The 25828-nt window shown below is 41.6% G+C and overlaps 1 protein-coding gene across 3 annotated transcripts in view; it reads right to left on the minus strand.

The window, feature by feature from the left end:
- Positions 1-5346: 5346 nt before the first annotated feature.
- The window catches only part of mtrr (5-methyltetrahydrofolate-homocysteine methyltransferase reductase), a 29669-nt gene continuing 9187 nt past the window's right edge, over positions 5347-25828 (minus strand). For 2 of the 3 annotated variants that reach the window (XM_080489886.1, XM_080489888.1), the window contains 6 exons: positions 22058-22100; positions 18896-19076; positions 18085-18203; positions 13093-13185; positions 8181-8375; positions 5347-6484 (listed from right to left, as the gene is read on the minus strand). In XM_080489886.1, coding sequence (XP_080346012.1) covers positions 6340-6484; positions 8181-8375; positions 13093-13185; positions 18085-18203; positions 18896-19076; positions 22058-22100 — 776 coding nt within the window. In that variant the 3' untranslated portion in view covers positions 5347-6339. The remainder of the gene's footprint in view (positions 6485-8180; positions 8376-13092; positions 13186-18084; positions 18204-18895; positions 19077-22057; positions 22101-25828) is intronic. The other variant, XM_080489887.1, reaches the window with a different exon arrangement.

Consider the following 25828-nt stretch of genomic DNA (forward strand, 5'->3'; position numbering starts at 1 on the left):
TTTCCCCATCGCAGATCTACCTGTTGTCTTTCACATTTTTATCCTCACCAGCCCTTATCCTTTCATCCCTCTCTCCTCAGAGGAAAATTGTTTTTGTATGCCTCTCTCAATCTTCACGCTTTCTCTACATTTTACCCAATTTCCCGGCTTTACCAGTCAATCTCCCCCCCCTTTACAATGTCATTCCCCTGTCTGCCTTGCTTTGTTCATCCCTTTCACAGCATGGTGCAGGAGGCAGTGCAGCTGGACATTAATCTGCCACTGATGAGCCCACTCACCACACAGCCCACGGCTGCTTATCAGGCCTTGGGTAAGATTAGGACAGCCACTGGTGCCACTGTGGAGGTTTTAGCAAGAGGACGAAGGAAAGACTTCGCATAAAACCATTGTCATTACCTTGAAGATGCATCAATGAAAGACAACACGATCAATCATAAGGATTCATTGTGAGTCCGTTTGTCTCCCCAAAGGTATAATCAGTGCCAATATAAGTAAACCAAAGTAGTATGCAAAAAAATATGAAGGCACAATAACAATAAATCTGTTTTTTTGAGGTGAAATATGCTTCACGGTCATATTCCGTTCATTTTATCAAAGGTTCAACCATCCAGACAATGTGTCAAAATCTCTTCAGGTAAAACATTGCAAACTCCAAGCTGCTTACCATGGTGAATGAAAATGAAATTCTAAAATGCTTTGAGACTACTGGGGTGAAAATGCGCTTCGTCAGTTTCATTTATTCACCAACTTTTTGTACATATTAAAAACTGATTATACAATTACGCACAGAAAAAAAAAACTGTGTGGTACATTGGAATACCCCAATGCAGAGGAAAAGGCTACCTTTATCAAAGACAAATTAAAAATAAATCTAATAGAAGGTCCTTGAAAGTTTAACCAAAAGCAAAGTATAAACAGAATAAAAATAAGATCCAAACACCAGGATGGTAAAACAACCTGGGCACATTACAGGCGGTATTACAGGTAATGTAGCAGACAGCTCGACAGAGACACCAGGGCAGCCTTCAATACACACACAAGGAGAGGGAAAATGAGACACAGCTGGCAAGATCAGGGACGGGGCAAATCAACATAACAGTGGTACAGACGACCACATAACACACTTCAAAGAGGAGGAGCAGAACAAGACACAGGTGTGACGGAAAGGGATCAGACAGAGACTGACAGAAAAGTGCTGAGACCAAGGGAAGTGAAGTTCAGAGAAAACAAGACACCAGCCGCACAACAGAAAACTGGAAACATGAAGGAATTGATAAGACATGAGACAATAACGCCAGAACACAAGGAACAAAGTGGGAATCACACACTGGAGAAACAGACACGAAAACCAGAAAAACAAAACAAGCAAACACACTAGAGCATTAAATAAAGTCTCAGAAAGGAAATCTAAAATGTAGTAGGATACAAAACAATGTTTGTGTGTGTGTGTGTGTGTGTGTGTGTGTGTGTGTGTAACAGGAGTGTTTGTTGCAGTTTATATATATATATATATATATATATATATATGAGCCTTTTTCATCCATTCATACTTCTTAATCCAATCTGAGGTCATTGGTTTTTGGAGCAAAAACTCATCTGTCCATCAAAGGTCAAATAGAGGGACACAGACCATTTACAGTCATCCAGTAACCTCAAATGCATGTTTTTGGACTGCGGAACATCACATTCTGTGCAAACATGCCAACTCCCCACAGTGTGTAACCACTTCATCCCCATGCAGCAGTAATGTCTAATATGACAATTATTATGAACATAAGGCTCATGGTCCACAATCAGCCTGCAAGAGGCTCCAATTCAGCCGCCAAAGCAAAAGGTTTCTGAAGAGTAGCGAACACAACACAACACCGAGACTTGAGCTGAGATATCGATGATGCTGCCATGAATGATAACTACCTTATTGCTAGAAAACTAGTCTCAAAGCCAGGCTGTCAGGGTGAGTTTCTAAAAACATGCATAATACAACTGTTATATAAGTTTCTTTTGACATTTCACTGTCATTTGCAGCAGTTTTCATTCAAATTGGCATACTGTAGTATTTGTTTGATCTTGCAAAATTATAGAAGTTGTCGTCACATATACTCTGCACCACAAAAGAAATTAAATAAAAATGTCAATCATTTTGGCACTATTTTAGCGGTCCAGCCCACTCCAGATGAAATTGGACTGTTTGTGCCCCTGATGTAGAAGCTCTCGCTATCTGACTTCAAGGGTTAGAGCAGTGTTGTCCAAACTGGGGGCCACACATAAGAAAGAAAAACAAACCACAAGTCTATTTTCTTCCAATTCCCATAATTATCTTTTTTGTTTTGTTGACTACAGTATCACCACTGAGCTCAAACTAAACTTAGAGTGACAGTTCACACCCACACTCTTTTTATATTTATCTCCCCAAATAACCGCAGAGATTCACACAGGCGAACTGTGAACGCAGCCTGTTTAATTTTCAACCTAATCTCGTGGCGTGCATTTTTAAGTGTCTTCGTAAATTGGGACGTATTGATCGTGCCACCAGGTTTATTCAAGTTCAGTATCGCACTCAACAAAGACAAAGACAAATGTCAAGTGCACACAGTTAATCCTTCCATCTGCCTCTTCCTCCACCTTTTAGCCCTCCTTGCTTGTTCGTGCATCCTTGTTTTTGCTGAACAGCCTCATCCCGGCACTTAACCTCAGATTTACATAAGTCATTATGGCTGTCGGGACTGAGGAGGCCATAAATTCTGTTAAGTGTTCATCCATCGTCGTAAGTTTAAAAATGTGCAACCAGTTTTTACATTGCTTTGACTAATGGAGACAGAAAGAGCATCCATCGCTGGAACATCATTAATACATTTGATGAGCCACGCGGTTTCTACTTAATTCATGTGGAAAACACAGCATCTGACTTGTGTGAAGCTCAGGTCACGTACAGTTGTCCACGATTGGGTTTTCAAAAAAAATTATTCAGGCAATCATTCTTTTCTGCGCTTTCCTTAGTCAGGTGAGTCAAATATAGAGATATTTCCCTTAATCCACAGGGAGTGGAGTTCTTTCTTATTGTACACTTTTCTCCTCCTGCCAGCATCAATTACAGCAAATGTTTGTTCTGCTGAATCGGAAGCAATGGTATCTCTCCTGCTCCATCAATAAACAGACACCAGAACAACACCGGTGTCTCGCAGTGGAAACAGGAAACTCAATAGCAGCGCTGCAGCCTTTTTAGAGAACCATAGATTTTCTTCCAGCAGTCCTGACAGATGCTGAAGTTAAAGTGTTTGTGCACAGCTGGGACACTGGAGAGGAGGCTGGATGTGGCTCGCAGTGTGTATCTTTGTGTGTGTGTGTGTGTGATTGGGTGCGTTTGCAGAGCTGTCATCAATGGCACATCAAAGATCTGACTTGACATCCTTGGGTCATTGACGGCAGACTGAAAGCGGCTGAGACAGAGTGGACGTGTCCCTTTCAATGATAAAACACCGCTGAGAAGAAGCTGGAAGAAGTTGAGAGTTGCCTCAGCACTAATGCAGGAAGCCAGGAAGAGGAACTCTCCGAAGCTTTGAAACTAAATCAAAACTTCTGCTTTCCAAAAGAAACTACAGTGCTGGGAATCCACCACAGAAACTGTGCAAAATATGGATGTATTAAGTTGTCATCTTTTGCAGGAAATCTGGTTTGAAAAATAACAAAAAAAAAACACAGAAATTTCCAGCCACTCCAGGCAACTTTCATTTGTAGTTGAACTGAGAGGAGAAAATAAGAAAACAACACTATCCCCAATTCCCATACTTTAGCAGCAGCATATGCACACACAAACACGCACGCACTTCTGCAAAATTGAATCCTCCAAAGTTTTGTCATGAGGGACAAAACTTGGGTTCCACTTGCTGTTTACTCTTGAAACTACCACTGTTGTTTGAACTGCAGTCATATTATCTACAGGCCTTAGCCAAATGAGTTGGACATACTGTCACTTGCCTAATTAAGGCGCCACGCGAGCAGATCAGGAGGGAAAGTGTGGGAGGTTCCAGTTACTCTTCTCATCAACACCGCGTGTACTTTCTGCACCGAGGAGCCGAATGTTAAGCGGGTCTTTTTCGAAAATCTCTCAGCTCATTGACATAAGGTGCATCTCCCCACTTGGCTCACTCAACACTTCCATAATAACACTCATTATCTTCAGCACACATCTTTCTGCTTCATTTAAGCCCTTCTTAACAAGGGGCATCTATCACCGAGGTGCTGCTGCTCCGCGGTCGCTCTGACCTCCACGGGTCTGATTTATTCTGGACCGTCTTCTCCGCTCAGTCTTTCATTCTGGCTGCAGGACAAAACTGCCACTCCGAGCTTTTTTAATTATGAAGACATAATTTAAAACTCCATCAGTCCGAGGTGGTCGCCGGACAGGGTGACACAAGCAGCCGGTGGCTTTGCAGTCTACACCTCGGTCATTTTTTTAAAAGGAGACGGGGGCATGTTAATGGGGCTGGTAAATAAGGGCACCATCACTCTGAGTGTACTTCACGATTCGCAACCTAATCACAAAGAAATTATCCCAGTCGGGTGACGTTGACTGAACTCCTTTTCGCATTACAATACTTGTGCAAGTTTTAGTCATTTCAACAACAAAATGGTAGCTTACCGTGAAATAAAGGCCATGTATCATGTGTGCAGGCGAGTGCGAGATGAGACTGGTGACGGCGCTGGGGCAACACACAGTGTCATTATTTTGATTTCGGTCCTCCTGCGTGCCTGTGACTCTGCGGAGCAGCGGGACACTGAGAGATGAGGGTGAAAAGGTTGAGCCAGCTGTGGCTGGACAAACACAAGGACAGCTCTACCTTGGACGACTCTGTAGAACACCAATTATTCACAATCAGGAATTGTTTTCAGTGAATGTTTTGTTTACTCGTCTCAAAAAAGGTAGCAAATGCGGTGTCATCTTCTGCTCCGACAGCGGGGATGTAAACATGTTTTTCTCTCCTCTTCCTACAAGAGGATAAATAAAACGACTGCTGTTAGAAGATTTAATTCCGTGAAGCCTCTCTCTGGGGCTCGGAGATGCGCTAAGAAGCCCATTGCGTCGGGGCTTCAATTAGCAGAGAACGCCTTCATCTTCTGACCAAAGTCACCTTGAACAATCAAATTATCTCTAAATCTAAATAAAACAATCACCCTCAATCAATCACAGTTCATTAGCTCTTGAATAATTCCCATTGCCTCTCAAACATGCAGAGGCGGCTTTCAGCCAGCCCCCCCTTCCCCCTGTCGCTTCAAATACATGCATGTAAGGTCATGTACAAACAACCCAGTGTGGCCCCAATGATATAAAAAGACAAGACAATAGCTCGCAGTGAATTGTTCTTTAATTCACAGGCACACAGAGCACAGTTGGCTTGCTTTTCCCACCGTTTGGGGAGATTTCAGTCGGTTTTGGAGGACTTAGAAAAGTTGGAATTGGTCCTCTCCAAACTGGCAGTGTGCTGGGAGTGTGAGGGCAGACGGGCACAAACAAAGTCGGTCAGATACATTTCCTCAGTCCGGGCGGTGAGAGAATTATCGGTAAGATTTCCATCGTCTGTGCTTGATTTTGAGTAAACTGCAAGTAAAACCCAGAAAATTGGTCTCGTTTTCGGAGCTCAATCATCTTTAGGATCTCTTACTTGACAACTTGCGATCATGATAATCAAAGTGCAAACTATAAACAGTTTATTGACAGAAAAAACTGCTGATGTGAGTCAAACCAAGTCAATTCAATAATTGTTCCTCAGAATTATATCTGATCACAGCAGCAGAGGTGGTGCATTTAGCAGGCGGTGGCAGTTTAATATATTCCAGAACAAAAATAACTCATAAAAAAATTATGCCTTTTCCTCCCTGAATGACAATAAACAATTTCCTGTGCGAGTCGTTTAAGAACTACAGATTGCAGAGTTGTTTCCATCGAGGTTGGAGCAATATCCCGCTCTCAGTCTGATCAAAATCACTCCATCACAGCCGACGGAAGTAAATGCCTTTTCCCCAGAAAGGACAAACGGAGGAGGCTCGTCTACACTAAAAGCATTTTCACACTGCAGGACCAATCTCCAGCACTCCTGCCCCGACCAAGGTCATTTCTGTTCAAACAGTAAAGCCTAAGATGATGTAGTGAACCGATATCCCCGGGTCAGCATGCTCCATTCCATCTTGGTAGCGTTGGGTGGTGTAAACTGCCTCCAGGCTCCAGACTCCACAATTTTATGGTCCTAGAGGTTACAGCTGAGCATGCTGATTTGATTTCTTTCTGAGGTCGGGAAAAAGCCCAGCACATGCTACAAAATGCCCTTATCTCGACACCCAGTGTCAACCCCAGATGTCCTGCAAGTAGCGCTTCTCTTCTCTGAGCCCCGCCAGTGTCTTCATGGCGTCCAGCTGGTCCACCTGGAGCTCTGCTTTAATGATCTCCATCAGCGTCTCGTTCACATCTTTAGCCATGTTCTTTGCATCCCTGGAGACGAAAAACGCATTTGCTTGAGAGGGGACAATGTAATCAATGGACAGTGATTTTATTTAAGAATACACATTCTGTCAAACCACGAATTTCCCACTAAATGCAGCCTGAACTGGATCCTTGAATGACATGGCTGTAATATCTATCTTGCTCTTGCAGCATACTGAGAGAGATTCATCATCCAGCAGAGATACTTTTCTTGACTCTGAAAAATACGCCCAGTTCTCATGCTTCAAAAGTAATGGACTCACTGGTGAGTAAAGCAGCCTGACAATGGAAAACATTACCACAAAAGTGATGTGTAGCTCTACTACATTGACATGACATTGATGTTTTTTGCTAAAACACATTTTATGGCACCATAAATGATATAAAATGTTGCAGCAGTCACAGATGAATCAGATAAATGATGCTGTGATGAGAAAGGTCCTTGTCATTAGTTTGATATGAAAACAGGAAAAGGTAATATTTTGCTTGTCAGCAAGTTCTATCAGTACATATGGCTTGTTATTTATGAGAAAAGTACAGGAATAAAAAAAATCCATTTCTACATCATATGATTTTAACATTTTTATATCGTTTCGGTTTACTTTTTGTGTCCCACAGTTACAAAGGACTAACTTGACAAACATGAGGAACAAGGTGTCCTGCAGCAGATAGTGTGGCGCCTACAGAGCCCTCGTCTCGACGTGGAGTCAGTCAGGGACCAGACACGTGCAACCGAGGCAGCATAAATCCACAGGACTGACGCAAGTTCTCAGACAAGCTCCATGCAGCCCACCTGCCAAGAGCCTTAAAATACTGGGCCCAAGTGAACTCTGATTTAAACTCAAAGGGTGCCGAGAGCTACATAAATGAGGGTTTTCTTGTTTACTACACTTTGTGTGACATTAACTGGAGAAAAAAATCCCCAGCATTGTTTTTAAAGCTCCAGCACATGAGTTTTAGAGTGCTGGAAATGCTGCAGCACAGACTGATATGTGCTTTGTCATCTTTATAGTCAACACTGACTTAATATAAGGTATTTTAACATCACTTACAGAATATTTTAGAACTTGAAAAGCATCAGGAAGTCCAGCGGGGCAAAGCAGTGGTGTAGTGGTTAATGCTCTGGCCTCATAACAAGAAAATTCTGAGTTCGATTTGGGGCTCGTGGCTTTTCCGTGCAGAGTTTGCAGGTTATTTCGTCATAATGCAAGCTTAAAGTATGACGATTGTTTCGAGATAGTTATTTTTTCTTTTATATTGTTGATTTTAGTTTTTTGGATGAAAATTATTATTATTTATTTATTTATTTATTTATTTTTTTTTTTAAATCGATCATCAAAAAATGCTCTGCGCTGCTTTTTCGGGCTGCCTTGTGAAAACAATAATGCATTTCAATGGACCTTCTAGTTAATGTATAATCAAATATGTACCTTTTTGCCAAATTGGAACAAAGTAACAGAATCTGCATTCATTCACAAGCCAATTCCAAACTTTGAACACACAAATCAATCTCACAAAGGTGAATGGTACCCCCTGTAGTATTTCAACATTCACAGCAGGTTCTGACACAGGATAAAGAGCAGCCACGACATGACAGAGCCACGCCAGGTGGACACCAGGACAGATGTCAAACTGAGTAGAAAAGAGCGAATACAGCATCACTCAGGATGAATATAAGTTCAGATGAAATCAGCGTCAGTCTTACCCGCAGACGTAGAGATAACCGTTCTGTCTAAGCAGGATGTCAGTGACATGTCGGCCGTTGAGAAGCAGATTGTGTTGGACATATCTGGGCTGTGCTGCGGAGCTGATGGACTCCTCATCCCCCCGGGGGTCCCTGGAGAAACACACCTTGAGGTGGCTCAGGGTACCACTGGACATAAAGCCTTCCAGTTCCTCTCTGAAACAAGGAGACATTCATGCTGAAGATATAAACCTTTTTTTTTTCCTTTTGATTTCAAACTGGTCGCTCCGAGCGGATTTGCTTTGACTCCACCTATACAGGACTGTTACATTTACAGAGCAATTGAAACAGAGAAGGAAACACTCTCCATTCAACAGCTCAGTGATTAAATCTGTCTGTTCTCCGCGAGCAGAAGTATCCTCGAGAAACCTTTGACTTCAGCAAAAGACTTGAGATTTAAATCGAAACTGGATCGCAGTATAAATGCAGAACGCCTCCCAGGCCTGCCGCTTCTGTGACAACAATACAAATGTGTGTCAAGTTTGTTTTTAGGGCTGCACAGTAGTGCAGTGAATAGTACTTTTGCCTCACTGCGAGAATGTAAAAGTTCAATTCCAGGTTCCGGTCTGTATGGTCTCCCTGTGCATGCATGGGCTTTATCCAGGATTCCTGCTCCTCTCAAAGGCCAAAGACAAGCAAATCAAAGCTCGCGGCTGTGAATTGCCCATGTTATTGTTGTCTGTCTGTGACAGACAGGCTCATTTCTGAGTGTCTCTGAGTATGGAGGTATAGGACAATCTGGCTTCAAACAGAGTCACCGGTTATTGTATGAAGCAGAATGCAGATGGATGGTCTCGGTCTAATGTTTGCGGATGAATGTCTGATTAGGTGAATCATATGGATGTACATGCCCGATGATTAGGCATGAGACCTGGTGCAGGTACTGTCACATAATGTGATACCGAGAAACCATTTTTGAGCGATATCCATGGCTTTGTTTAAAAAAAATAAAAATAAATGCATATTTGTTCTTGTAAGTGTTGAACTAAAAGTAGACTCTGCAGACCTAAAAATGCCAAGAATTCCACAAGAATCTTAAGTTTACATTGAGGTTGTCTCACATCCAACCCTCCCTCAAGATATTTAGCAGTAGTTTGAACCACCTCACCAGACACACAACTCCCCAAACATTTCCGACGAACAAAAAAAAAATAATGAAAAAAAGACCTGTCAAGCTCGATAAAACAGAACACTGATGGGCAAAAGGTCTAAGCAAAACTGTGCCAGACAACCAATTTATCTTGTTTAACAAGAGAAGCGCAAAAAAAAAAAAATGGATTTCATAAGCAAGGTCAAGTCACTGTTATAAGCACCTTTTTTTTACAATCAATCCTCCCAGCCATGCATTTGGGTGTAACCTCGCTCCCTATCTCCTGTTTGGCTTGCCAGCTACTCCTTCTTCTGCCTTAGTGTTTTTACAGGGCCTGGGGTGCTATTGGGAGGGAAGGAAGGAGAAAAGAGGCGAGGGACCACGGTTTACTGTGGCTCAGAGCATCTTCTTTAAAGTTAAGCAGACGGATTGAGTGGAGGCTCACACAGACATGCACTAATAACAAGCCCGGGCTCCAGCATCATGGGTGTAGGTCTCCGACTCAGGGGTCTGTGTTTTGCAGTAACCCCAACAGTAAAATAGAGTATTACTTTGATAACACGCAGACAATGAGGTGTGAATACCAAAGACAGCGATAAGGAAATATTGTCTCCGTTCTTTTTAAAATACCCAGAATTGTAATCCCATGCATTGTTTACCATCTAACCTTTGATCGGAGACATTCAAGATAAGAACTCTTTTCTCCAAGACGGGTAATTACAAATTCTGTTTCAACACAAGAGCAACATCATGAATTAAATAGGAGAATGTGTGCTTGTCGGACGCTTGAATATAAATCATTTCAGACTGATAACCGCGTGAGTGGAAACTGGCGGGCAATAAAGGACACTTGACTTCTCAGAGAGACAAAGCAGACAGAAGTTTACGAGAGTCATAACCCGACAGATTCCTTGGTGTGTTTATACAGATACGTGCCCGTGGCAGCACCCTGGACCCCGATGTAAACCCAGCAGCCCTTCCGTCATGTGAAATCCCATGCCATAAAGAGGTAAAGGAATCAGAGTAACAGAAAATGTAAGGAGAGGCTGGATGTGACATGCAGGCAAGGGATCTCTCATGGAGATGTTAAAAACGGTGGCTGATTGAGGCACATTAAAAGCCTCGTTTGTTTTTGCATTCATAACACGACGGACTAGCTGGTTAAGTCCAGTCTTGACATTTTGTAATGTTAATAAGGACTGTAGCATTTATGCTGCATTTACACAAGATCAATTTCAGTGCCTACTTTTGAAATGAAAACCTTTCTCAAGAATTATGGAACATTAAAAAAATAAATAAATACAGCTTAGTGTTATGAGCAGGTTTTGCCTGACATGAGATTCCAGTTAATTTAAGAGAAATCCAACAGAGGGGAGCCCGAGCAGCCAATTGAGCTGAAGGTATGTTGTTCTCATCCTGCTAACCTATTTAAATTGAGTACAGCTCTTCATGGGTGGCTCATAAAACACAGAATAATCACTTTGGTCAACACGGTGGGGGTATTCATCAGAGAAGCCCACACTGTGAACAAACACCGCCTACTACCTGCCTGGAAGTTGGTATTTAAATAAGGGATGGAGGAAACAAAGGGGAACAAACAACATCCTCTGTGATCTATTCTCATGTGATTAAGGATGCTAATCCATTCGCACTATTTGATCCTGGAAACGAGCTCGATCAGGGCGTCAGCGCTGAGCACACGTCCACTGCTGATACTCGGAGGAGCTGATCAATTAGTATGTAGACAGGAGAGAATGAAGCCAAAGCAAACTAATCAGAGTGCGGATCAACTCACGAGGTGGATGTCGGTTACCAATAACTCCCAATCTGAAAAGTGTAGATACACTTTTAAAATACTTTATTCAGAATTAACTTAACAGTCATCAAGCAAACATTTGAAAGGGGGAGAAAATGGATTTAGAATATGCATAATGTAGAATAATGTGCAATTTATATTGTGACAATAGTGTCACCATATTATTATTGTTTTATTAGATTATGTTATCATAATATCACAGAGCTTCACATGGGATAGAAGGCTAGAATACAGTCTCCAAACACCCACTGATAATCAGCAGGCCCCCAATTTTGGTGAAACTTTGATTCCATTACCATTTCTTAGATTCTATTTAGGCCCAACATTTGTACAACCCCAGCTGTGAACATTGCAGACATTCAAAATTATAATAGATATACATTATTAAAAAAAAACTAAATCTATAAAATATTTAGCCACAATGACATTTATTTGGAGTGGCGCCTGTGTCCAGCTGACAAAATGAAGCATTATACTCTCTCTACTTTCAGCTCTGTTTGGTTTCTGCATGCATCTTGAGCAAAATATTAGGTTGTTAGCTGCTACATGCTCCACTGCCCGCCGTTTTCCCACTATATCTGTGCTGTACAGCTTGTGTACAGGGGATTTCACAGAAGCTTCTTGGCTATTGTTTGGTTTCACACTCACCCTGCACAGGAGTAGCGATTAGCGCGCTCACCTCTGAATGAAATGGTTCCCGGTTCGAGTCCAGGCTGGCATTCAGGGGCCTTGTGTATGGATTTCGACAGTTCCTCCACTTTGTATGTATGTATGTATTTATAGAACTTCCTACTGGTCAATGGTAACTCACCCCAGTTGTGAACATGTATTACAATGTCACTCTGTGTTTGCCCTGTGATGGACTGGTGATTTGTCAGGGGCAGTAATTCCCACCCGGCGGAGGAACTTAAATGGAATATGGCTTCATAGAAACAATGGACAGAATTAGAGTTGAGTGCATCTCTTGGGGTGAAAAAGTTTGAAGCAACGCGAGCTGAAGCGGTATCAAATCCCAAAGAGTTTATCCTCACAAGAAAGGAACTCATCGTCACAAAGTATAATAAAGAAACTGAACTTTGCATATAGTACATTTATGAGGTTCCTTCAATTATTTTGTAATTGTACAGGGTGTGGTGGAGGTGGGGGGTTGCCTATGTTTACAAAGGCAAACATTTGTGTCCCTCAAGAAAAACATTCGGAATCACTGGCCTATTGTATATCCACTCTTTACTCATCGTAAACTGGGATTGACTTCAGCGTCTGTGGCCCTGAGTTAGACAAAGAGGTATCGAAGATAGATGGCTTGATGTTCTGCAACCATCAACATTAGAATTTGTGGCCCAAAAGCCAAAACAACGCAGTAATATAGGACAAAAAAAACCTTGAAGAACTGAGTGGAAATGTAGAAAATCTCTTCAGAGTTTATCCATATTTGTGACATTACACATTATATTCAGTACTGTAGTAGTAATGTAAAATGTTTTCAATGTTACCCTTTGCAAATCAGAAAAAGGAGGAGTGATCATAAGACCCAAACATCATGACAGTCGCAGTAATTCCATGCCTTCCATATGTTGCCTTGAGACACAAGAGCATGCGAACACAACAAGGTGATGGTTATTACAAACACGAGTAGAATATGAGGCCTTGGCTGCACATGTCCATTTCTTTTTCATACATCTTTAAAAAATATCCTTGAGCGAGTGGTTAATATGCAATGTTCACAAGGCTCATATATGGGATTGAAGTAAGGACACCCACATCGTACTCACAGACTGAGATGTTCATTATGCAGGTCACATTTTTCAATACATACAAAGTGCCATGGCAAGGTGAAGAGGGATGTGGGTACTGAGACATCTGATTCACAAGAGGTGAGGAAAAGAGTGTTTTGTAATAGTGTGTACTGTGTGAGTGCATGGAGTCTGAATAACGGCAGAACTGAAAAGGCAAAACACGACGCTTACCTGAAAAGATAGTCTCCGTCTTTGTGGCGACAACCAAAGAACAACCAAGTCTCACCAAATGCGGCCTTGGAGTTCTTCTGCCTCTCGCTCTCCCTGAAAGTCAAACAGTGGATGTGAGCGGTCAATCAATACAAACAGACAACAGAACAGATGGAAGAGAGGAAGTCCTTCCTCACAGCGGAGGTTAAAGGAGAGAAGTGACACGATTAAGCACTGTCTGCAGTGACAGTACACAGAGTGCCGCAATTGCCTAATGCTGGGAAGCGACTGCATGTGTAGAAGTAATGACATTACATGTATTATTAGATTTCACTCATACAAAAGGATAGATTGCGTCACTATAAAAAGGAGCCGAGAATGAAAATGGCAGTTGGTGTGTGTATGTTCTACTAATGCCCCGTCTGTCTTTCAGCGCACACACACACACACACACACACAAAAAAAACTGCTCCTCATGTAGCTTTGGAGTTTGGCAATCCTCCCAGAATCCTTTGCAAGCACTGGTAACGCAGCGGCACAAAGCAGGTCTGAGGGTGCCGTCGCTATCTGTGCCATGCACCTGCTGGAAAGGTGACGGCTCTCTTCCTGATAACAACAGCTGACCTCCAACCTTTCACGGTGCCATCAGTCAGCTGACTGTCTAAAGAGCCCAGCAGGATCTGCTACCCCCGGCGTTGGGGGTGTGGCGATTGCGCGGCTGTGGGAGTTTGAAGTGACCAGCCACATCGACGGGTTAAGAAATACCACAGAGAGGAAGAGAAAAACTGGGCCTTTTGTGCCGCTCTGCTGCGCTCTAGAAATAAGGTGCTGCTTCTCCAAAAATTCCCCAACTTTGATATTCATTACCAGACTGAATCCTGCCGTGTTTTCCAGCTATCTCAAAATTAAAACAGCACCTAACTATTGACCATAATGGCTTGGATAGTCTTTAGAAATTACTTCCTAATATACTGATTCTGTCTGAAAGCCATTTGTTGATTAACTTAATAGTCAGAGTCACAGAAATGAATTACCAAAGAGAAACCAACAAGATAAGATTACCTCCAAAAATGGTATAATTAGTTTCTTTCCTCCACAACTACAAGATTGAGGACATTTCCTACTTGAATAGAGTCCTTCGTCTAGATACATGCAAGAGGGCTGCAACTTTCCACTTGTTGAAACACAGCAGGTTTCCCTGTCACCGCAGGTTCACATGAAACACAGAGAAAACTTGATGAATAAGAAGTCTGGCTGCCCAATGAATTCCGGGCATCAAAAGAAACAATGGCAAAATCATATTTTAGTAAAGAAAAAGACTTTGTCAGCAGTTCTAAATTTGAGCATAAGGCATCTTTGGAGGCCACAATAAGTAAAAAAGACTGTTTGTTGAATGGGTACAGCTCCTAAGATGCAGGTGACTGAGACAGTGTTTAGCCAATTTGATGAAAGACACACGGAAAAATCTTTGACAAGAAAAACAACATGAAACAGGTGACATCCATCAAACACAAGTAAACATGTCAGATAATCCCAAAGTCAGGATTAAAAGAAATGAGTCTTCAACAGACCATGTCTTCTTTAAATCACAACAATGTTGCTCATGTTGATGGTAATTTGCCCAATATTCCTCCGCGCTGGGAACAATTTTAATTAACTCACCAGAGAATCAAGGACAGGACTGTGTTTTCTCCCTTCAAAGGGAATCATAACCAGAAAAAAAAGAATGTGTAAATCACTGGTTTAAGCACATTTTTCAAGGGATAACTTTGAAGATTATTTGGTTTCCCTTCACCAATCTGCTTTTTGTCAATTTTTAATGAATACTTTCAGTTTCTGAATGGTTGGATGGGCAAAATAAGCAATGCAAAAATATCCCCTTGGAGATTTCATACAAATGACGACAAAGTGATTTACCCGACTCATCATGTGTTTCTTCTTAAAATAAGAACCAGTTTTAACCATTGTTTGTTGTGCGTTAATGCCGATTAGCTCTGCGGTCAAACAAATCAGGAAGCGGGAAGAGTCATGTCTTTTGTACGGAAAATTTTGCTCATGTTATTCAAATGCCAAGCCGACTATTCAACAAGCATGATTCAGTTTTCTGTGAATGAGGCCCCGTAACAGAGATTTGGAGATGACTTGATCTGACCGCTTGGATCCCGTCCATTAGCATCCTGGATGAGAAGCTTGTGATCTGCAAACAGCCTCAAGTAAACTCATTTTAGTGGGCTCGCCTCTCTCCTCTCACCGCCTGCCCTAAAGGGATCAATACCAATATGAAAAACCTGGATTCCATTCTGAGTAGACCACACCGGCGCCTTTCCCTGAATACAAATTACATCACATCACATCCCCACACTATAACTGCCTGCAATACAATCCCAGGGGGAAGGCAGCATCCACAGAGCACTCCATTTGGGGTCGAAATCAGAAGCGGTTCCCTTTCAGGTGCATTCACATGATCAGCATGGGGGGAAAACTGCGAGAGACGCTCAGGTTAAGACTTGGTAAACATCACAATTATCTTGTATCTCTCATTTTCATCTTTGCAACTCCATGACAGCAGCGCTGAGTAGCTTTTTACATTTTCAAACACAACCACAACAAATAAAATCCTAAATCCAAAAACAGCTCCAGGCTTAATCACTGAAATTACATTGCAGAATTACATCAATATACATTCAAGACGCTGAATTCAAAATGGTTTCATAACACAGGAGCAAGCCGAAGTAGCCTAATTGTAGTCAGCTGTCTGGTTAGACTGATAAACGGAAGCAATGTATTTGTTCACACAAGCACACAAACTTTAATACGAGAAGTCATACCGACTGTGCCAAGTCTGCCTACTGGCATACCTAAGCATTAAACTGAGCAAACTGATTTTTTTTTTTCCCCCCCAAAAGGAAAGCTTGTTAGAGCAGCTAAGGAGATTAAGGCTAACCACTCAGTTAGGATGCAATATTTGCTTAACTGTCACTCCTCACAGCTAAACAAAAAGACACAGGGAATCCTGTTCTCCAGAAAATCTATCCACACAGACCCCAGCAATCAATACGAGGCAACTAGAGGGCCTTATTAAAATCTCCTGCTACCACCAAGTGAGCCTCTGACCTTTAGAGAGTCTTCCGCCACTTGTTACCAGCACTACAATCTTGTACAAAGCATTTTTGAAAACAGCCATCGATTAACAGTAGGGGTGGAAGAGGGGAGAGGTGGCGAGATCAAAGCGTCCCCGTGTTTTGTTGCTAACGGGACCCTTTTTGGGCCTCGCGGCAGATACGGCGTCCCATTGACAAACGGGTGATTGCCATCTCCCATCACGGCGCAGCATCAGCCCGAGAAGCTTTGTTTGGAATCTCAAGTCAGATCCTTCACAATGCCACGCACCATGACAGGTTTTTACAATCTTCCAGCACAATACGCAGCTGGCAGGGGACGGAAAGGCAAACACAAGAGAGGGGAAAGGAAAGACAGAAAACAGTTGAGCTGATGAATTGATTCACGCAAGTTTAAATTGGAACAATGACGAACCCCCTGAAGTAAAGAGAAATGAATAATAGGGGAAATTGTGAAACATAAAAAAATTAAAAGCAAAGTTTCAAGGAGATATCTGATGAGGGGCTGTGGTTATTGTAAAATAAAAAATAATGCATTTTCGAACCGAACAAGGTCGGTGTGGTTGTTTTAATAAAACACTTCCATGTGTATAATTTAATCTCCACTTCTACAGAGCAATATTTGCGCTCGGCTGTACCGATGGAAATATAACTGATTTGTTCCCATACAAGCCTCAAAACAGAGTCCTGCTTCTGGATGGCCCTAATCTGTTCAGGAGTCTGAGGGCGAATGATGTGACCAGCTCAGTCCAAAAACATTTACTACCGTCAGTGTCCCTCAATCCCAAAAGGTAGAAAATACCACCACGCCCCACATGACCACTCATCCTTCCCCGAAACTGCTCCAGACAATCCACCACGGCCACTACTTCAGCCATTGTCATGTCACCTCTCAGAGCAATCACCCACGGATGCCACCCGCCACAACAGAGCAGACATCCGGGGGATTCAGAGACAATTGGACTTGACTGGGGCACAACCTCATTTACACAAAGCCACCCAAGAGTTAGACATGTCAGTCTGACTAAAAAGGCTTACTCCGCTTTCTGACAAGTCATTGTGGCTCTGAGCCTGGTCAAACACACGACCACGAGCCCGGAAAAAGAAAGCCTCGCTCACTTTAAATCCTTTTGGCAGGTCATCTCCTCGCCATCGAGATTTAGTCGTCACTTCAGAACGTCAGGAAATTAAACACGATTGCTTCTGCATGATAGCGCTCTTCACATCGCAGACTTACAGCAAGTCCTTAACTACAAACTACTTAGTTAGCAGTCAATATCTTCACACCACCTCCTCAGCAATTACAAGCAAAGATTTACACCAACAACATGACCACCACCTACTGGACTCTTTACTTACAAATCAATAACGCCCCATGTGCTGCCACGACTCCTGGCTCTTTATTACAGAACTCATAAAAATGTGAGTGTCGAAGACTGTCTAATTTATTCCTGCTGAGATGAGGAGAGCATCTCAAATAATCCCTGATGTGATCATAGCCCTCGCTGCCAGATTTATTACCTTTTATGTGATCTACAAGACATCGACTTTCATCAGCTTTGAGGAAGGTCTCGTTAATTGTCTCCACAGATTACTTGAAGAAATTTAAAGCTGGTGCTCCAAATATCACTTCAGAATTGTGAATATTTACTACAGGGGGCAGAATTTCAGCGAGAATAATCTGTGGGCGCAATCAGCGCACCACATGACACTAGACGCAGTCAGTCCACTGCCCTACTGGAGCCACACATCTTGAAGCAGGCAACATTGGCAGAGGATTGAGTACATTACTTCACACACGTGATCTTATCAACTTTGACTTTGCAAAAAAAGAAGAAGAAAAGAAAAAAACAAGTATGTGTCTCTCACTTGGTAAAAACTTGTGTTGCCTTACCGTTGTTGGAGAAAGCCAATGAATGGAGCCACTCCAGTGCCTGGGCCGACCATTATAAAAGGCACAGACGGGTCAGAGGGAGGCCGGAACGAGCAGCTGGGTCTCAAACTTACATGGATCTAGGGTTAAAAGGCCAATAAAAAGGATTTCAAACAAAAAAATGAGAGTAATCACAAGGCTTACAATCCACCATGGACCCGCAAATCTATTATCGATTGACTTGGACGAAGACATACTAATGAGAAAATCCATGAGCTTCAACAGGAATCTATAGTCTGTGGTAGAGGGGATTTGCTTGCAGTAGCCTAAGCTAATTCTTTAATTAACCACACAGCTTGGTTCAAAGCTGGTTTGTTCTTTTTTTTTTTTTGTTCTGAAACATTAAAGCTGAGCATCCAGAGCAGCATAAAACATGTACTGGAAGCAGGTTGAATCGTGGCTGCCAGACACGGCATGATTTTATAGCACTGTGCTTTACTCTTCAACTTAAGAACCTCTTGAACTGTATTTTTCAAGGAGAATGAGCACTCCCACTCTCGTCCACTTGTTGGAAAAAAAAAAAATAATAATAATAAAAAAAAAATCGAAACAAAGACAATGTAGGAAAAGCGGAGGAATGTGCAGCATGAGTTCAGCCAGAAGGGATGCATCAATTTTCCTCCCCTCAGTCAAGCGTATTGGGTTACATCCACTACAGAACTAGAACACTTGTACTCTCAAATACCATCCTTTAAAAATGCATCAAACAGGACGAAGGCCACAAATGTTCGCAATCCACTCTCAGTTTTCTTTTTCTCGCACTACTCATTACCTTTGGCAGAGCAGGGCTGCCAGAGGAGTCGGCCTTCCCAGGAAAAACCAGGCCGGGATTGATGAGGTCAAACAGCCAACCAGTACACAAGCCTCTCCTCCCCGCAGGCCGGCCCAAGCATGCTGGGAAGTTCACCACACTGAAGACGAAACGCAGCTTTCCCGGGTGTCTGAGGCAGGAGCTACAAAGTTGAGACCACAAAGAGTTTCAGATGGGAAAAAAAAAAAAAAAACATAGACAGGGGGGACATCAGTGCATCACAGTGTGAGTGAAAGAAAGGCATACATATAGAAATAAGCAGGGATGAAATGGAAAATGAGTGAAATACAGACACATGAAGGCAAAAAGAAAGTAGGAAAAAGGGGTTATGAGCATTGTGATGGAGAATAAATCCTCAACAACACGGCTACAACAAAGATTAACTTGACAGACGTTATAGATTTGCCTCAAATGACTCAAATAACATGGACATGTGCATTTCATTAAAAGGAAAGTCTATATTTGAAGTTAACCTTATTTTGTCCCCCATGCCCTATTACAATTGCTCAAGTACTCTGACATAAAACCACCTGCTATACCCTTTTAATTTAGATACCCATCACACTAAAACTACAAACCCACACTTCAGTCTCAGTAGCTCTCAATGGCAACAGCGGCTGCCAGTTCCTGACATCTAAACATACCGATTCGCAATCTCAATTGGAAGAGTCAAAATCCTCCATCGCACATAAACTGCTTGCTTTACCCTGAGCACGATTAAGGATCCCAGGTGAAACTGGGCAAAAGTCTTAATTTATTCTTCAATGATTTCATCATAAGATTAAAAGTGCTATGTAATGATTAGTTTTTCTACCACATCTTAGTGAAAAAAATATAGACTTTCTTTTTTTTAAATGGCATGACAGCTGAAGCAGAGTTTTACATACATTGCACATTCTAGCATTTCACATGATCAATCACATTCACACCCTCACACACATCAAGAACGCGTTGTGAGCAGTTTAAGGTTCAGTGTCTTGCCCGAGGACACGTCGTCGTCAGTGCGAGTTCGGGGAAATCAAACCAGAAACACTGGGATCGGAAGACACCTGAGCCTCACATGCCCCTACTAACGACTCATCAGGTGTTTAGGTTCTTGTCATTTTAGTACAACATAAACTGTCTTTGTTTTGAAGACAAAAAAAATCTTAATTGCTTTTAAGTAATTAAATGTGACTAAAACACCAACACTTGAGTGTCAGTTAAGAAAAAAAAAATTAAAATCGCAGATTTCTACACCATGCACTTACTTTTTCAATTCATGCCTACACGTTTGACATTCATGCACTCCATTTTCGGAATCCGTGGGCATGAAAATGCAAAAGACTTAATGTACTTGTATAATGTATTTCGTACTGGAGGGTACAAATCACATGAGCCCACGTGAAGCGAGTCGCTTGTTCAGCCTCGTGTTTTCATCCCGCTGCTTTACTAATTATTTCTAATGGCGGCTAAAATGCTTCCCTGCCAAAATAAGCAACTTCTGAGCATTATAGGTTTCCTGTGACACATTAACTGTTTTAACAGTATGACAAAAATTGGTGAATTACTTTTTTTTTTTTTTTTTTTCCCCAGTCAGCATTATCATCTGGTATAGTTATTGGAGCCATTTCATAATCCTACAATCCTTCAACATGCATGTTGGTAACCTTACAAGCAACTCCTACACCCCCCCCCATGAATAAAAGTTTGTGTCGTCGTTGCTCCAATAGAAATCGCCCCCCTCCGCGCCGCTCCCTCCCTCCCTGCCAGCAGAAGTACTCACACACTCGCTCATCCTTCACTCTCCGGTTCCTGTGGGCCACTAGAGACCTCTATTGACCACAGCATCAATAATGCAGGTCTCTAATGTCTCTGCACCATCTGATAAACTACAGGCTCCGTCTCTGCTGTCCGCCCCTCGTCTCTCTGCGCACGCACACACACACACACACGCCGCTAAGTGAGAGACTAATGAGAGGAACAGAGAAGTTTTGACACTGCGTTAGATGTTGCTGCTCCACATGCGCTTTAAAGCCAACCTAATGGGCACTAGCTTTAAAGGAAGAGCAAATCAATGACTAGCTAAGTGAGGCAAAAAGAAGGAACACAAGGCCTATTTAAAACTCAGCACAACCAGCTAAAGGCTATACAATATTTACAGTCCATTCATTAGCGCAGTTTCCTGCTGCGCTGAGCTTATGAGGAAATGACATCTACAAGTGCCCACTTAAACAAAAGTCAAAACAAAATAAACACGGTTCTCAAAGGGAGTGAGGAGAGAATTCACACTCACTCGCACAAACTAAAACTGTGAGGTCTATATAACAGAGTTGATCTTATTAGCAGTGGTGCTAAATACCTCCAACAGCCTGAACAGATATGGAAATGTCAGACTTTATAAACTTAACAGAGCCTCTATTTGATCCCATTTAATTCCTGAAATCCCACTTTGACTCTGTTAAATGTCAGATAATTTTAAAAACCCATCTCTGAGGAGGAGATGGCAAAATAACACATCACGACTTGGGATTATCCCGCCGCCAATAGTATGAGATCAATATATTTTATCATGCAAATTGAGATGCTCTTGTCTAGATCTACCTAATAAATAAATTTTAACATAAATCTTTCGGGCTTAACAATATGTCCACATGCAGACAGAAATGAAAATCCAACACATTTCCCCTCAGGTTGGAATTAAGAGCAAAGAAGGTGAAGAAATGTCATATTTCCATTGCAGTAGAAGAATGATAATCACAGTCTTGTTCCCTTTACTCTATCATAATAGGTCACAATTTAGAAAAATAAAGACTCCACTCATTCCCACATCCAAGAACTGATTACAGTCATATTGTTTATCAGTTACAAATTTCCCCCCCATTTGCATAGTTGACACATTTCAAGTTTCAGATCTTCTCCATAAATGAACTCCATCTTTGTGCTATCTCTTGATTTTCACCTATTGTGCAGCTCAGAAAACAAAGGAAAAAATTAGAAAGAGTTAAGCCTCCAGACATGCAAACAGAAATACAAAGACATCCATATTCATGAGAACTTGTTATTCCAGTTAAATGACGGCGCACACGTGCACAGAGTTTAGAGCGGCGCAAACTCTTCACTCGTGTTTTCCTGCCACCTTACCTGGCTGCTGAATACGGCCTGGGCTGCAGCCTCGGCAGGAGCTCTGAAAGGCAAGCACAACTGTCAATCATCATGTTACTGAGATTTGGTAGCACAGACACCCATGCCAAAGAGGAGACACAATATCTGAAAGTCATCTTGGTCCTATGAGACGTCCTTACCGACCAATCTATCCTTAGTAACTCCCACCCAGGTTACAGTCTTGTTTCTAGGACACACTTCTATATTTATGAAATTACAAACTCAGGGTTATGGATTCCCAAGTGTCCAGATGTGGAGCCAGTAGGAAACAGATTGCCTATGCAGACCTTATTTCAATGCCAGCCCTGAAGGTGCCCTCTTTGGGGGAATACGGTGAGCACATTGTGTGTATGAGGAGGTGTCGGAGAAATCAGGAAAAGTCGGAGATCCGTCCACACCCTGCGGAGCACGTACTACATGTTCATGGTGCGGGTATCAACTCTTAATTTCAATTATCTGACTGTACTTTGAAAATGATCAGATAGGTATCCGATGTAGGAACTGGATGTGATATAGAGAGAAAAGTGTATTTGTGTGGTTTAGAACGTAATAAAAAAAATCTGATATTGGTCACACATGGGTAAGAAAAGTTGGATTTCCCTGCAGTGTGATCGTAGCCTTACTGATAGATGAGGCTGGAAAAGAAAAGCTGCACCATATGTAGCAGCTGAGGCCTCACAATAACACATTTTTCTGCTATATGACTCAAACAGATGGAGTAAATCTGTGCTCTGCTTTCTTTCTATATTTCTCTGATAACTAAACAGCTCAGGGTGTTGGAGATAAAATGATCGTCAAAGTGCAAACCTGTTGCTCAATGAAATGATTTTTTTGTCATTTTACTCAATAATGCCAATGCTGGAGGTGACTTGGAAAAAAAAAAAAAAAAGATAGTAAACAAACATCGCTGACACAGCGGTTTCCTACTACAAACTTATTGCTCATTTTTTTATAGCAACAGACGGCAACATTAGATCACACTCGATACAAACAATAGACAGGATACACATACGTAGACGACGGAAGGTTAGAAGAGTCATTTCTACAACATTTGGAAGCAATCGTGTTATTTTAACATTTCTGAAGAAGTAAAGCAAAGATTTGGGATTTTACCATGTTTCAATAAAACCAGTGTGATGGTGAGCACAGCGAGAAGAATCTCAGTGAGATAGAACAATTACTTTCTTAGATGTAAGTAACCAGATACCAAAAGAAAACAAAAAACACTGCTCCACTGAGGGAAACGAGAACGGTGTTACTGTTAGGTGGTCAATTAAAGTTCATGTCTGGCTAGATTTTTTTTACCGGTAACATAGCAAACATAGACATTCTTAAGATATCGCTTTTACTTAAAACACGGTCACAGTGAGCTTGTTCATCGGAAAATAAACTTCTTCTTCTTCAGGTATTTTCTCCATTAAAGATTTAACTTGTTCCGCTCCACTTTGTGTCCCTGTATCCTGGCTCACACTAATCACCTGCATGTCCATTACTGCATCCATGAACCTCCCCATTGACCTTCCACCACACAGCTCCATCCTCAGCATCCTTCTAACTACATAGCCATCAAACAACCTCATCTCTCTAACTTTCCAACATGAGCGGTCTGTTTAGGGTACTCATACTTGATCCTGTCCACTCTGAGTGAAAACCGCAACATCTTCAGCTCAGCCACCTCCAGCCCAGCAACAACACTTTACAAAACTGTTAAGGTTGTAGGTGAAATCCTGGCTGGGCCTTTCTGAGTGACTTGGCATAAAATTGGCCCGTAGGTGTGATTGTGAAAGTGTGTGCTTGTTTGCGGTACCAGATCTGTCAGGAATATACGTCATGGGTATGAACTGCAGAACTGAAAATGCTAAATTAGCTTTTAAATAACCATGGCTTTCAAATCAAACTGAAAAAAAAAATAAAAAATCTATTTTTTTTTTCTTCTACCGATATTGAACTTTTGTCTATTTCTATATATTTTCTCTAATGTTTTTTTATTATTTTTTTTTTTTTTTTACAAGTGTGCATTTGAAAACATCTATATTGGAATTTTGTTTAGTTGTTTGTTAACTGTGTGCCTTCCATGCCTTTATCTCATCTGTTAAGCACGCTGTCACTAAAACCATGCGTCAGAATCTCCAGATTATCTACAGTAATGCGGTGGCCTTTTCTAACAAGCATGAAGATTTAGCTTCAACAGTGATATGCCGTTAATACAACCTAATACAAACTAAATCTACAGGGATCATAATTGGCTCAGACTAAGCACATCACCATATCACCTCACAACTTTGCTCACACTTCCAGCTTCTTTCTCTTCATCAGAAATCTCGCCATAATCGTTGATATTTACCCCAATCATTCATTACTGCAACTCCTTATACTCTGGCGATTAAAATAATCCAAACAAGCCTAACAGCACACAGCTGAACTATCGCTCACAACTTTTAACAAAAGGAGGAAATATCAATCACTGTAACTTTACAACAGTGGGTGCCTGTACATATTAGAATCCTTTAAGACTTTAATTACCACTTCTAAGTTGAGGACGAGACTATTGCCCCCTGAGTGCATCAATGAAAGTTTGATTCCTTCTGACCCCAAATGTAGCCTTTGCTCCTCTGGCAGGTCCACAGTAATGATTCCAAGATCTAAATTAAAAACCAATAGTAACTCGGCCTTTGCAATCAAGGCCAAGATGACCTGGAATGACCTGCTGGAGGAGGTCCAGAGCCACATTTGTCTTTTCTTTTTCTTTTAAATCGCTCTTTAAAAATTAACTCACCACCAACACCAATAATAAGACTAATCATAATCTCAGAAGTTTTCCAGAAATAATGATTGTGACAAGACTTATTTTTCAGGGGCCACTATAGCGAATCGTTACAGCTTGCACTGTGGACTGGGATCACGAATGATACAGTACATGGTCTACCTGCATTACCATGGAGTCAAACCTAGACTGTTCACACTGAAGGTCAAGCTTTACCCCGACGTGCCATCAAGAAATATTGCATTGAAAAAAAAAAACACATGTAACACTGCAAGATTGCGAGTGCAACATATATAAAATCACAAGAAATTAGCTATCGACAGAACATATTACTAAAAAAGTGGACTGTTTATGTTTTAAGTTTAAGTCCAACTCTTTTGTAGTACTTTCTATGTTGATGCGCTGCTCTATTAATTACTTACATATTAGAGATGAAATACATATATTTTCCATAAAATGTGTTCATATTTTTTATTTTAGGATGTCGATTCAGCACCCAGCTGAATTATGCTCATTTTTAAATAAATATACATACGTACAGGTATTGAAAATGCTTCTGGTGAAGTCTGATGAAAAGCAGTGTCTTCTAATCCTCTGTCGGATGGTTATAATCCTCAGAATTCCATAGAAATGACAACTAATTATGATGGCGAAGCATGAAAGTACAAATACTCAGGCTTGCAGGCTCAAAATGTACCGAGAATGTACAATGTGAGCAAAGATTACAAGCTGGCCTTGCTTTGCTATGATCAATAAGCTTTTACTGAGGGTGCAACTCACAGTGAATCATTTGTAAATAAGTCTTCAGAAGTAATTAGGGGTATGCCGCAAACGACTGGATCAAAAAACAATAATATTTCATGTTTTCAAAGTGTGCCAAAAGGAAAAGCAGTGAACCGCTGCAGAAACCGGTGCAGAATCTCCTCGGACAGATAATCACATACAACATGTCTGGTGAGATTTCCCATCAGTGGGAGCACACACAC

Source organism: Lipophrys pholis (genome assembly GCF_963383615.2).
Source record: "Lipophrys pholis genome assembly, chromosome: 20".
Classification (NCBI taxonomy): domain Eukaryota; kingdom Metazoa; phylum Chordata; class Actinopteri; order Blenniiformes; family Blenniidae; genus Lipophrys; species Lipophrys pholis.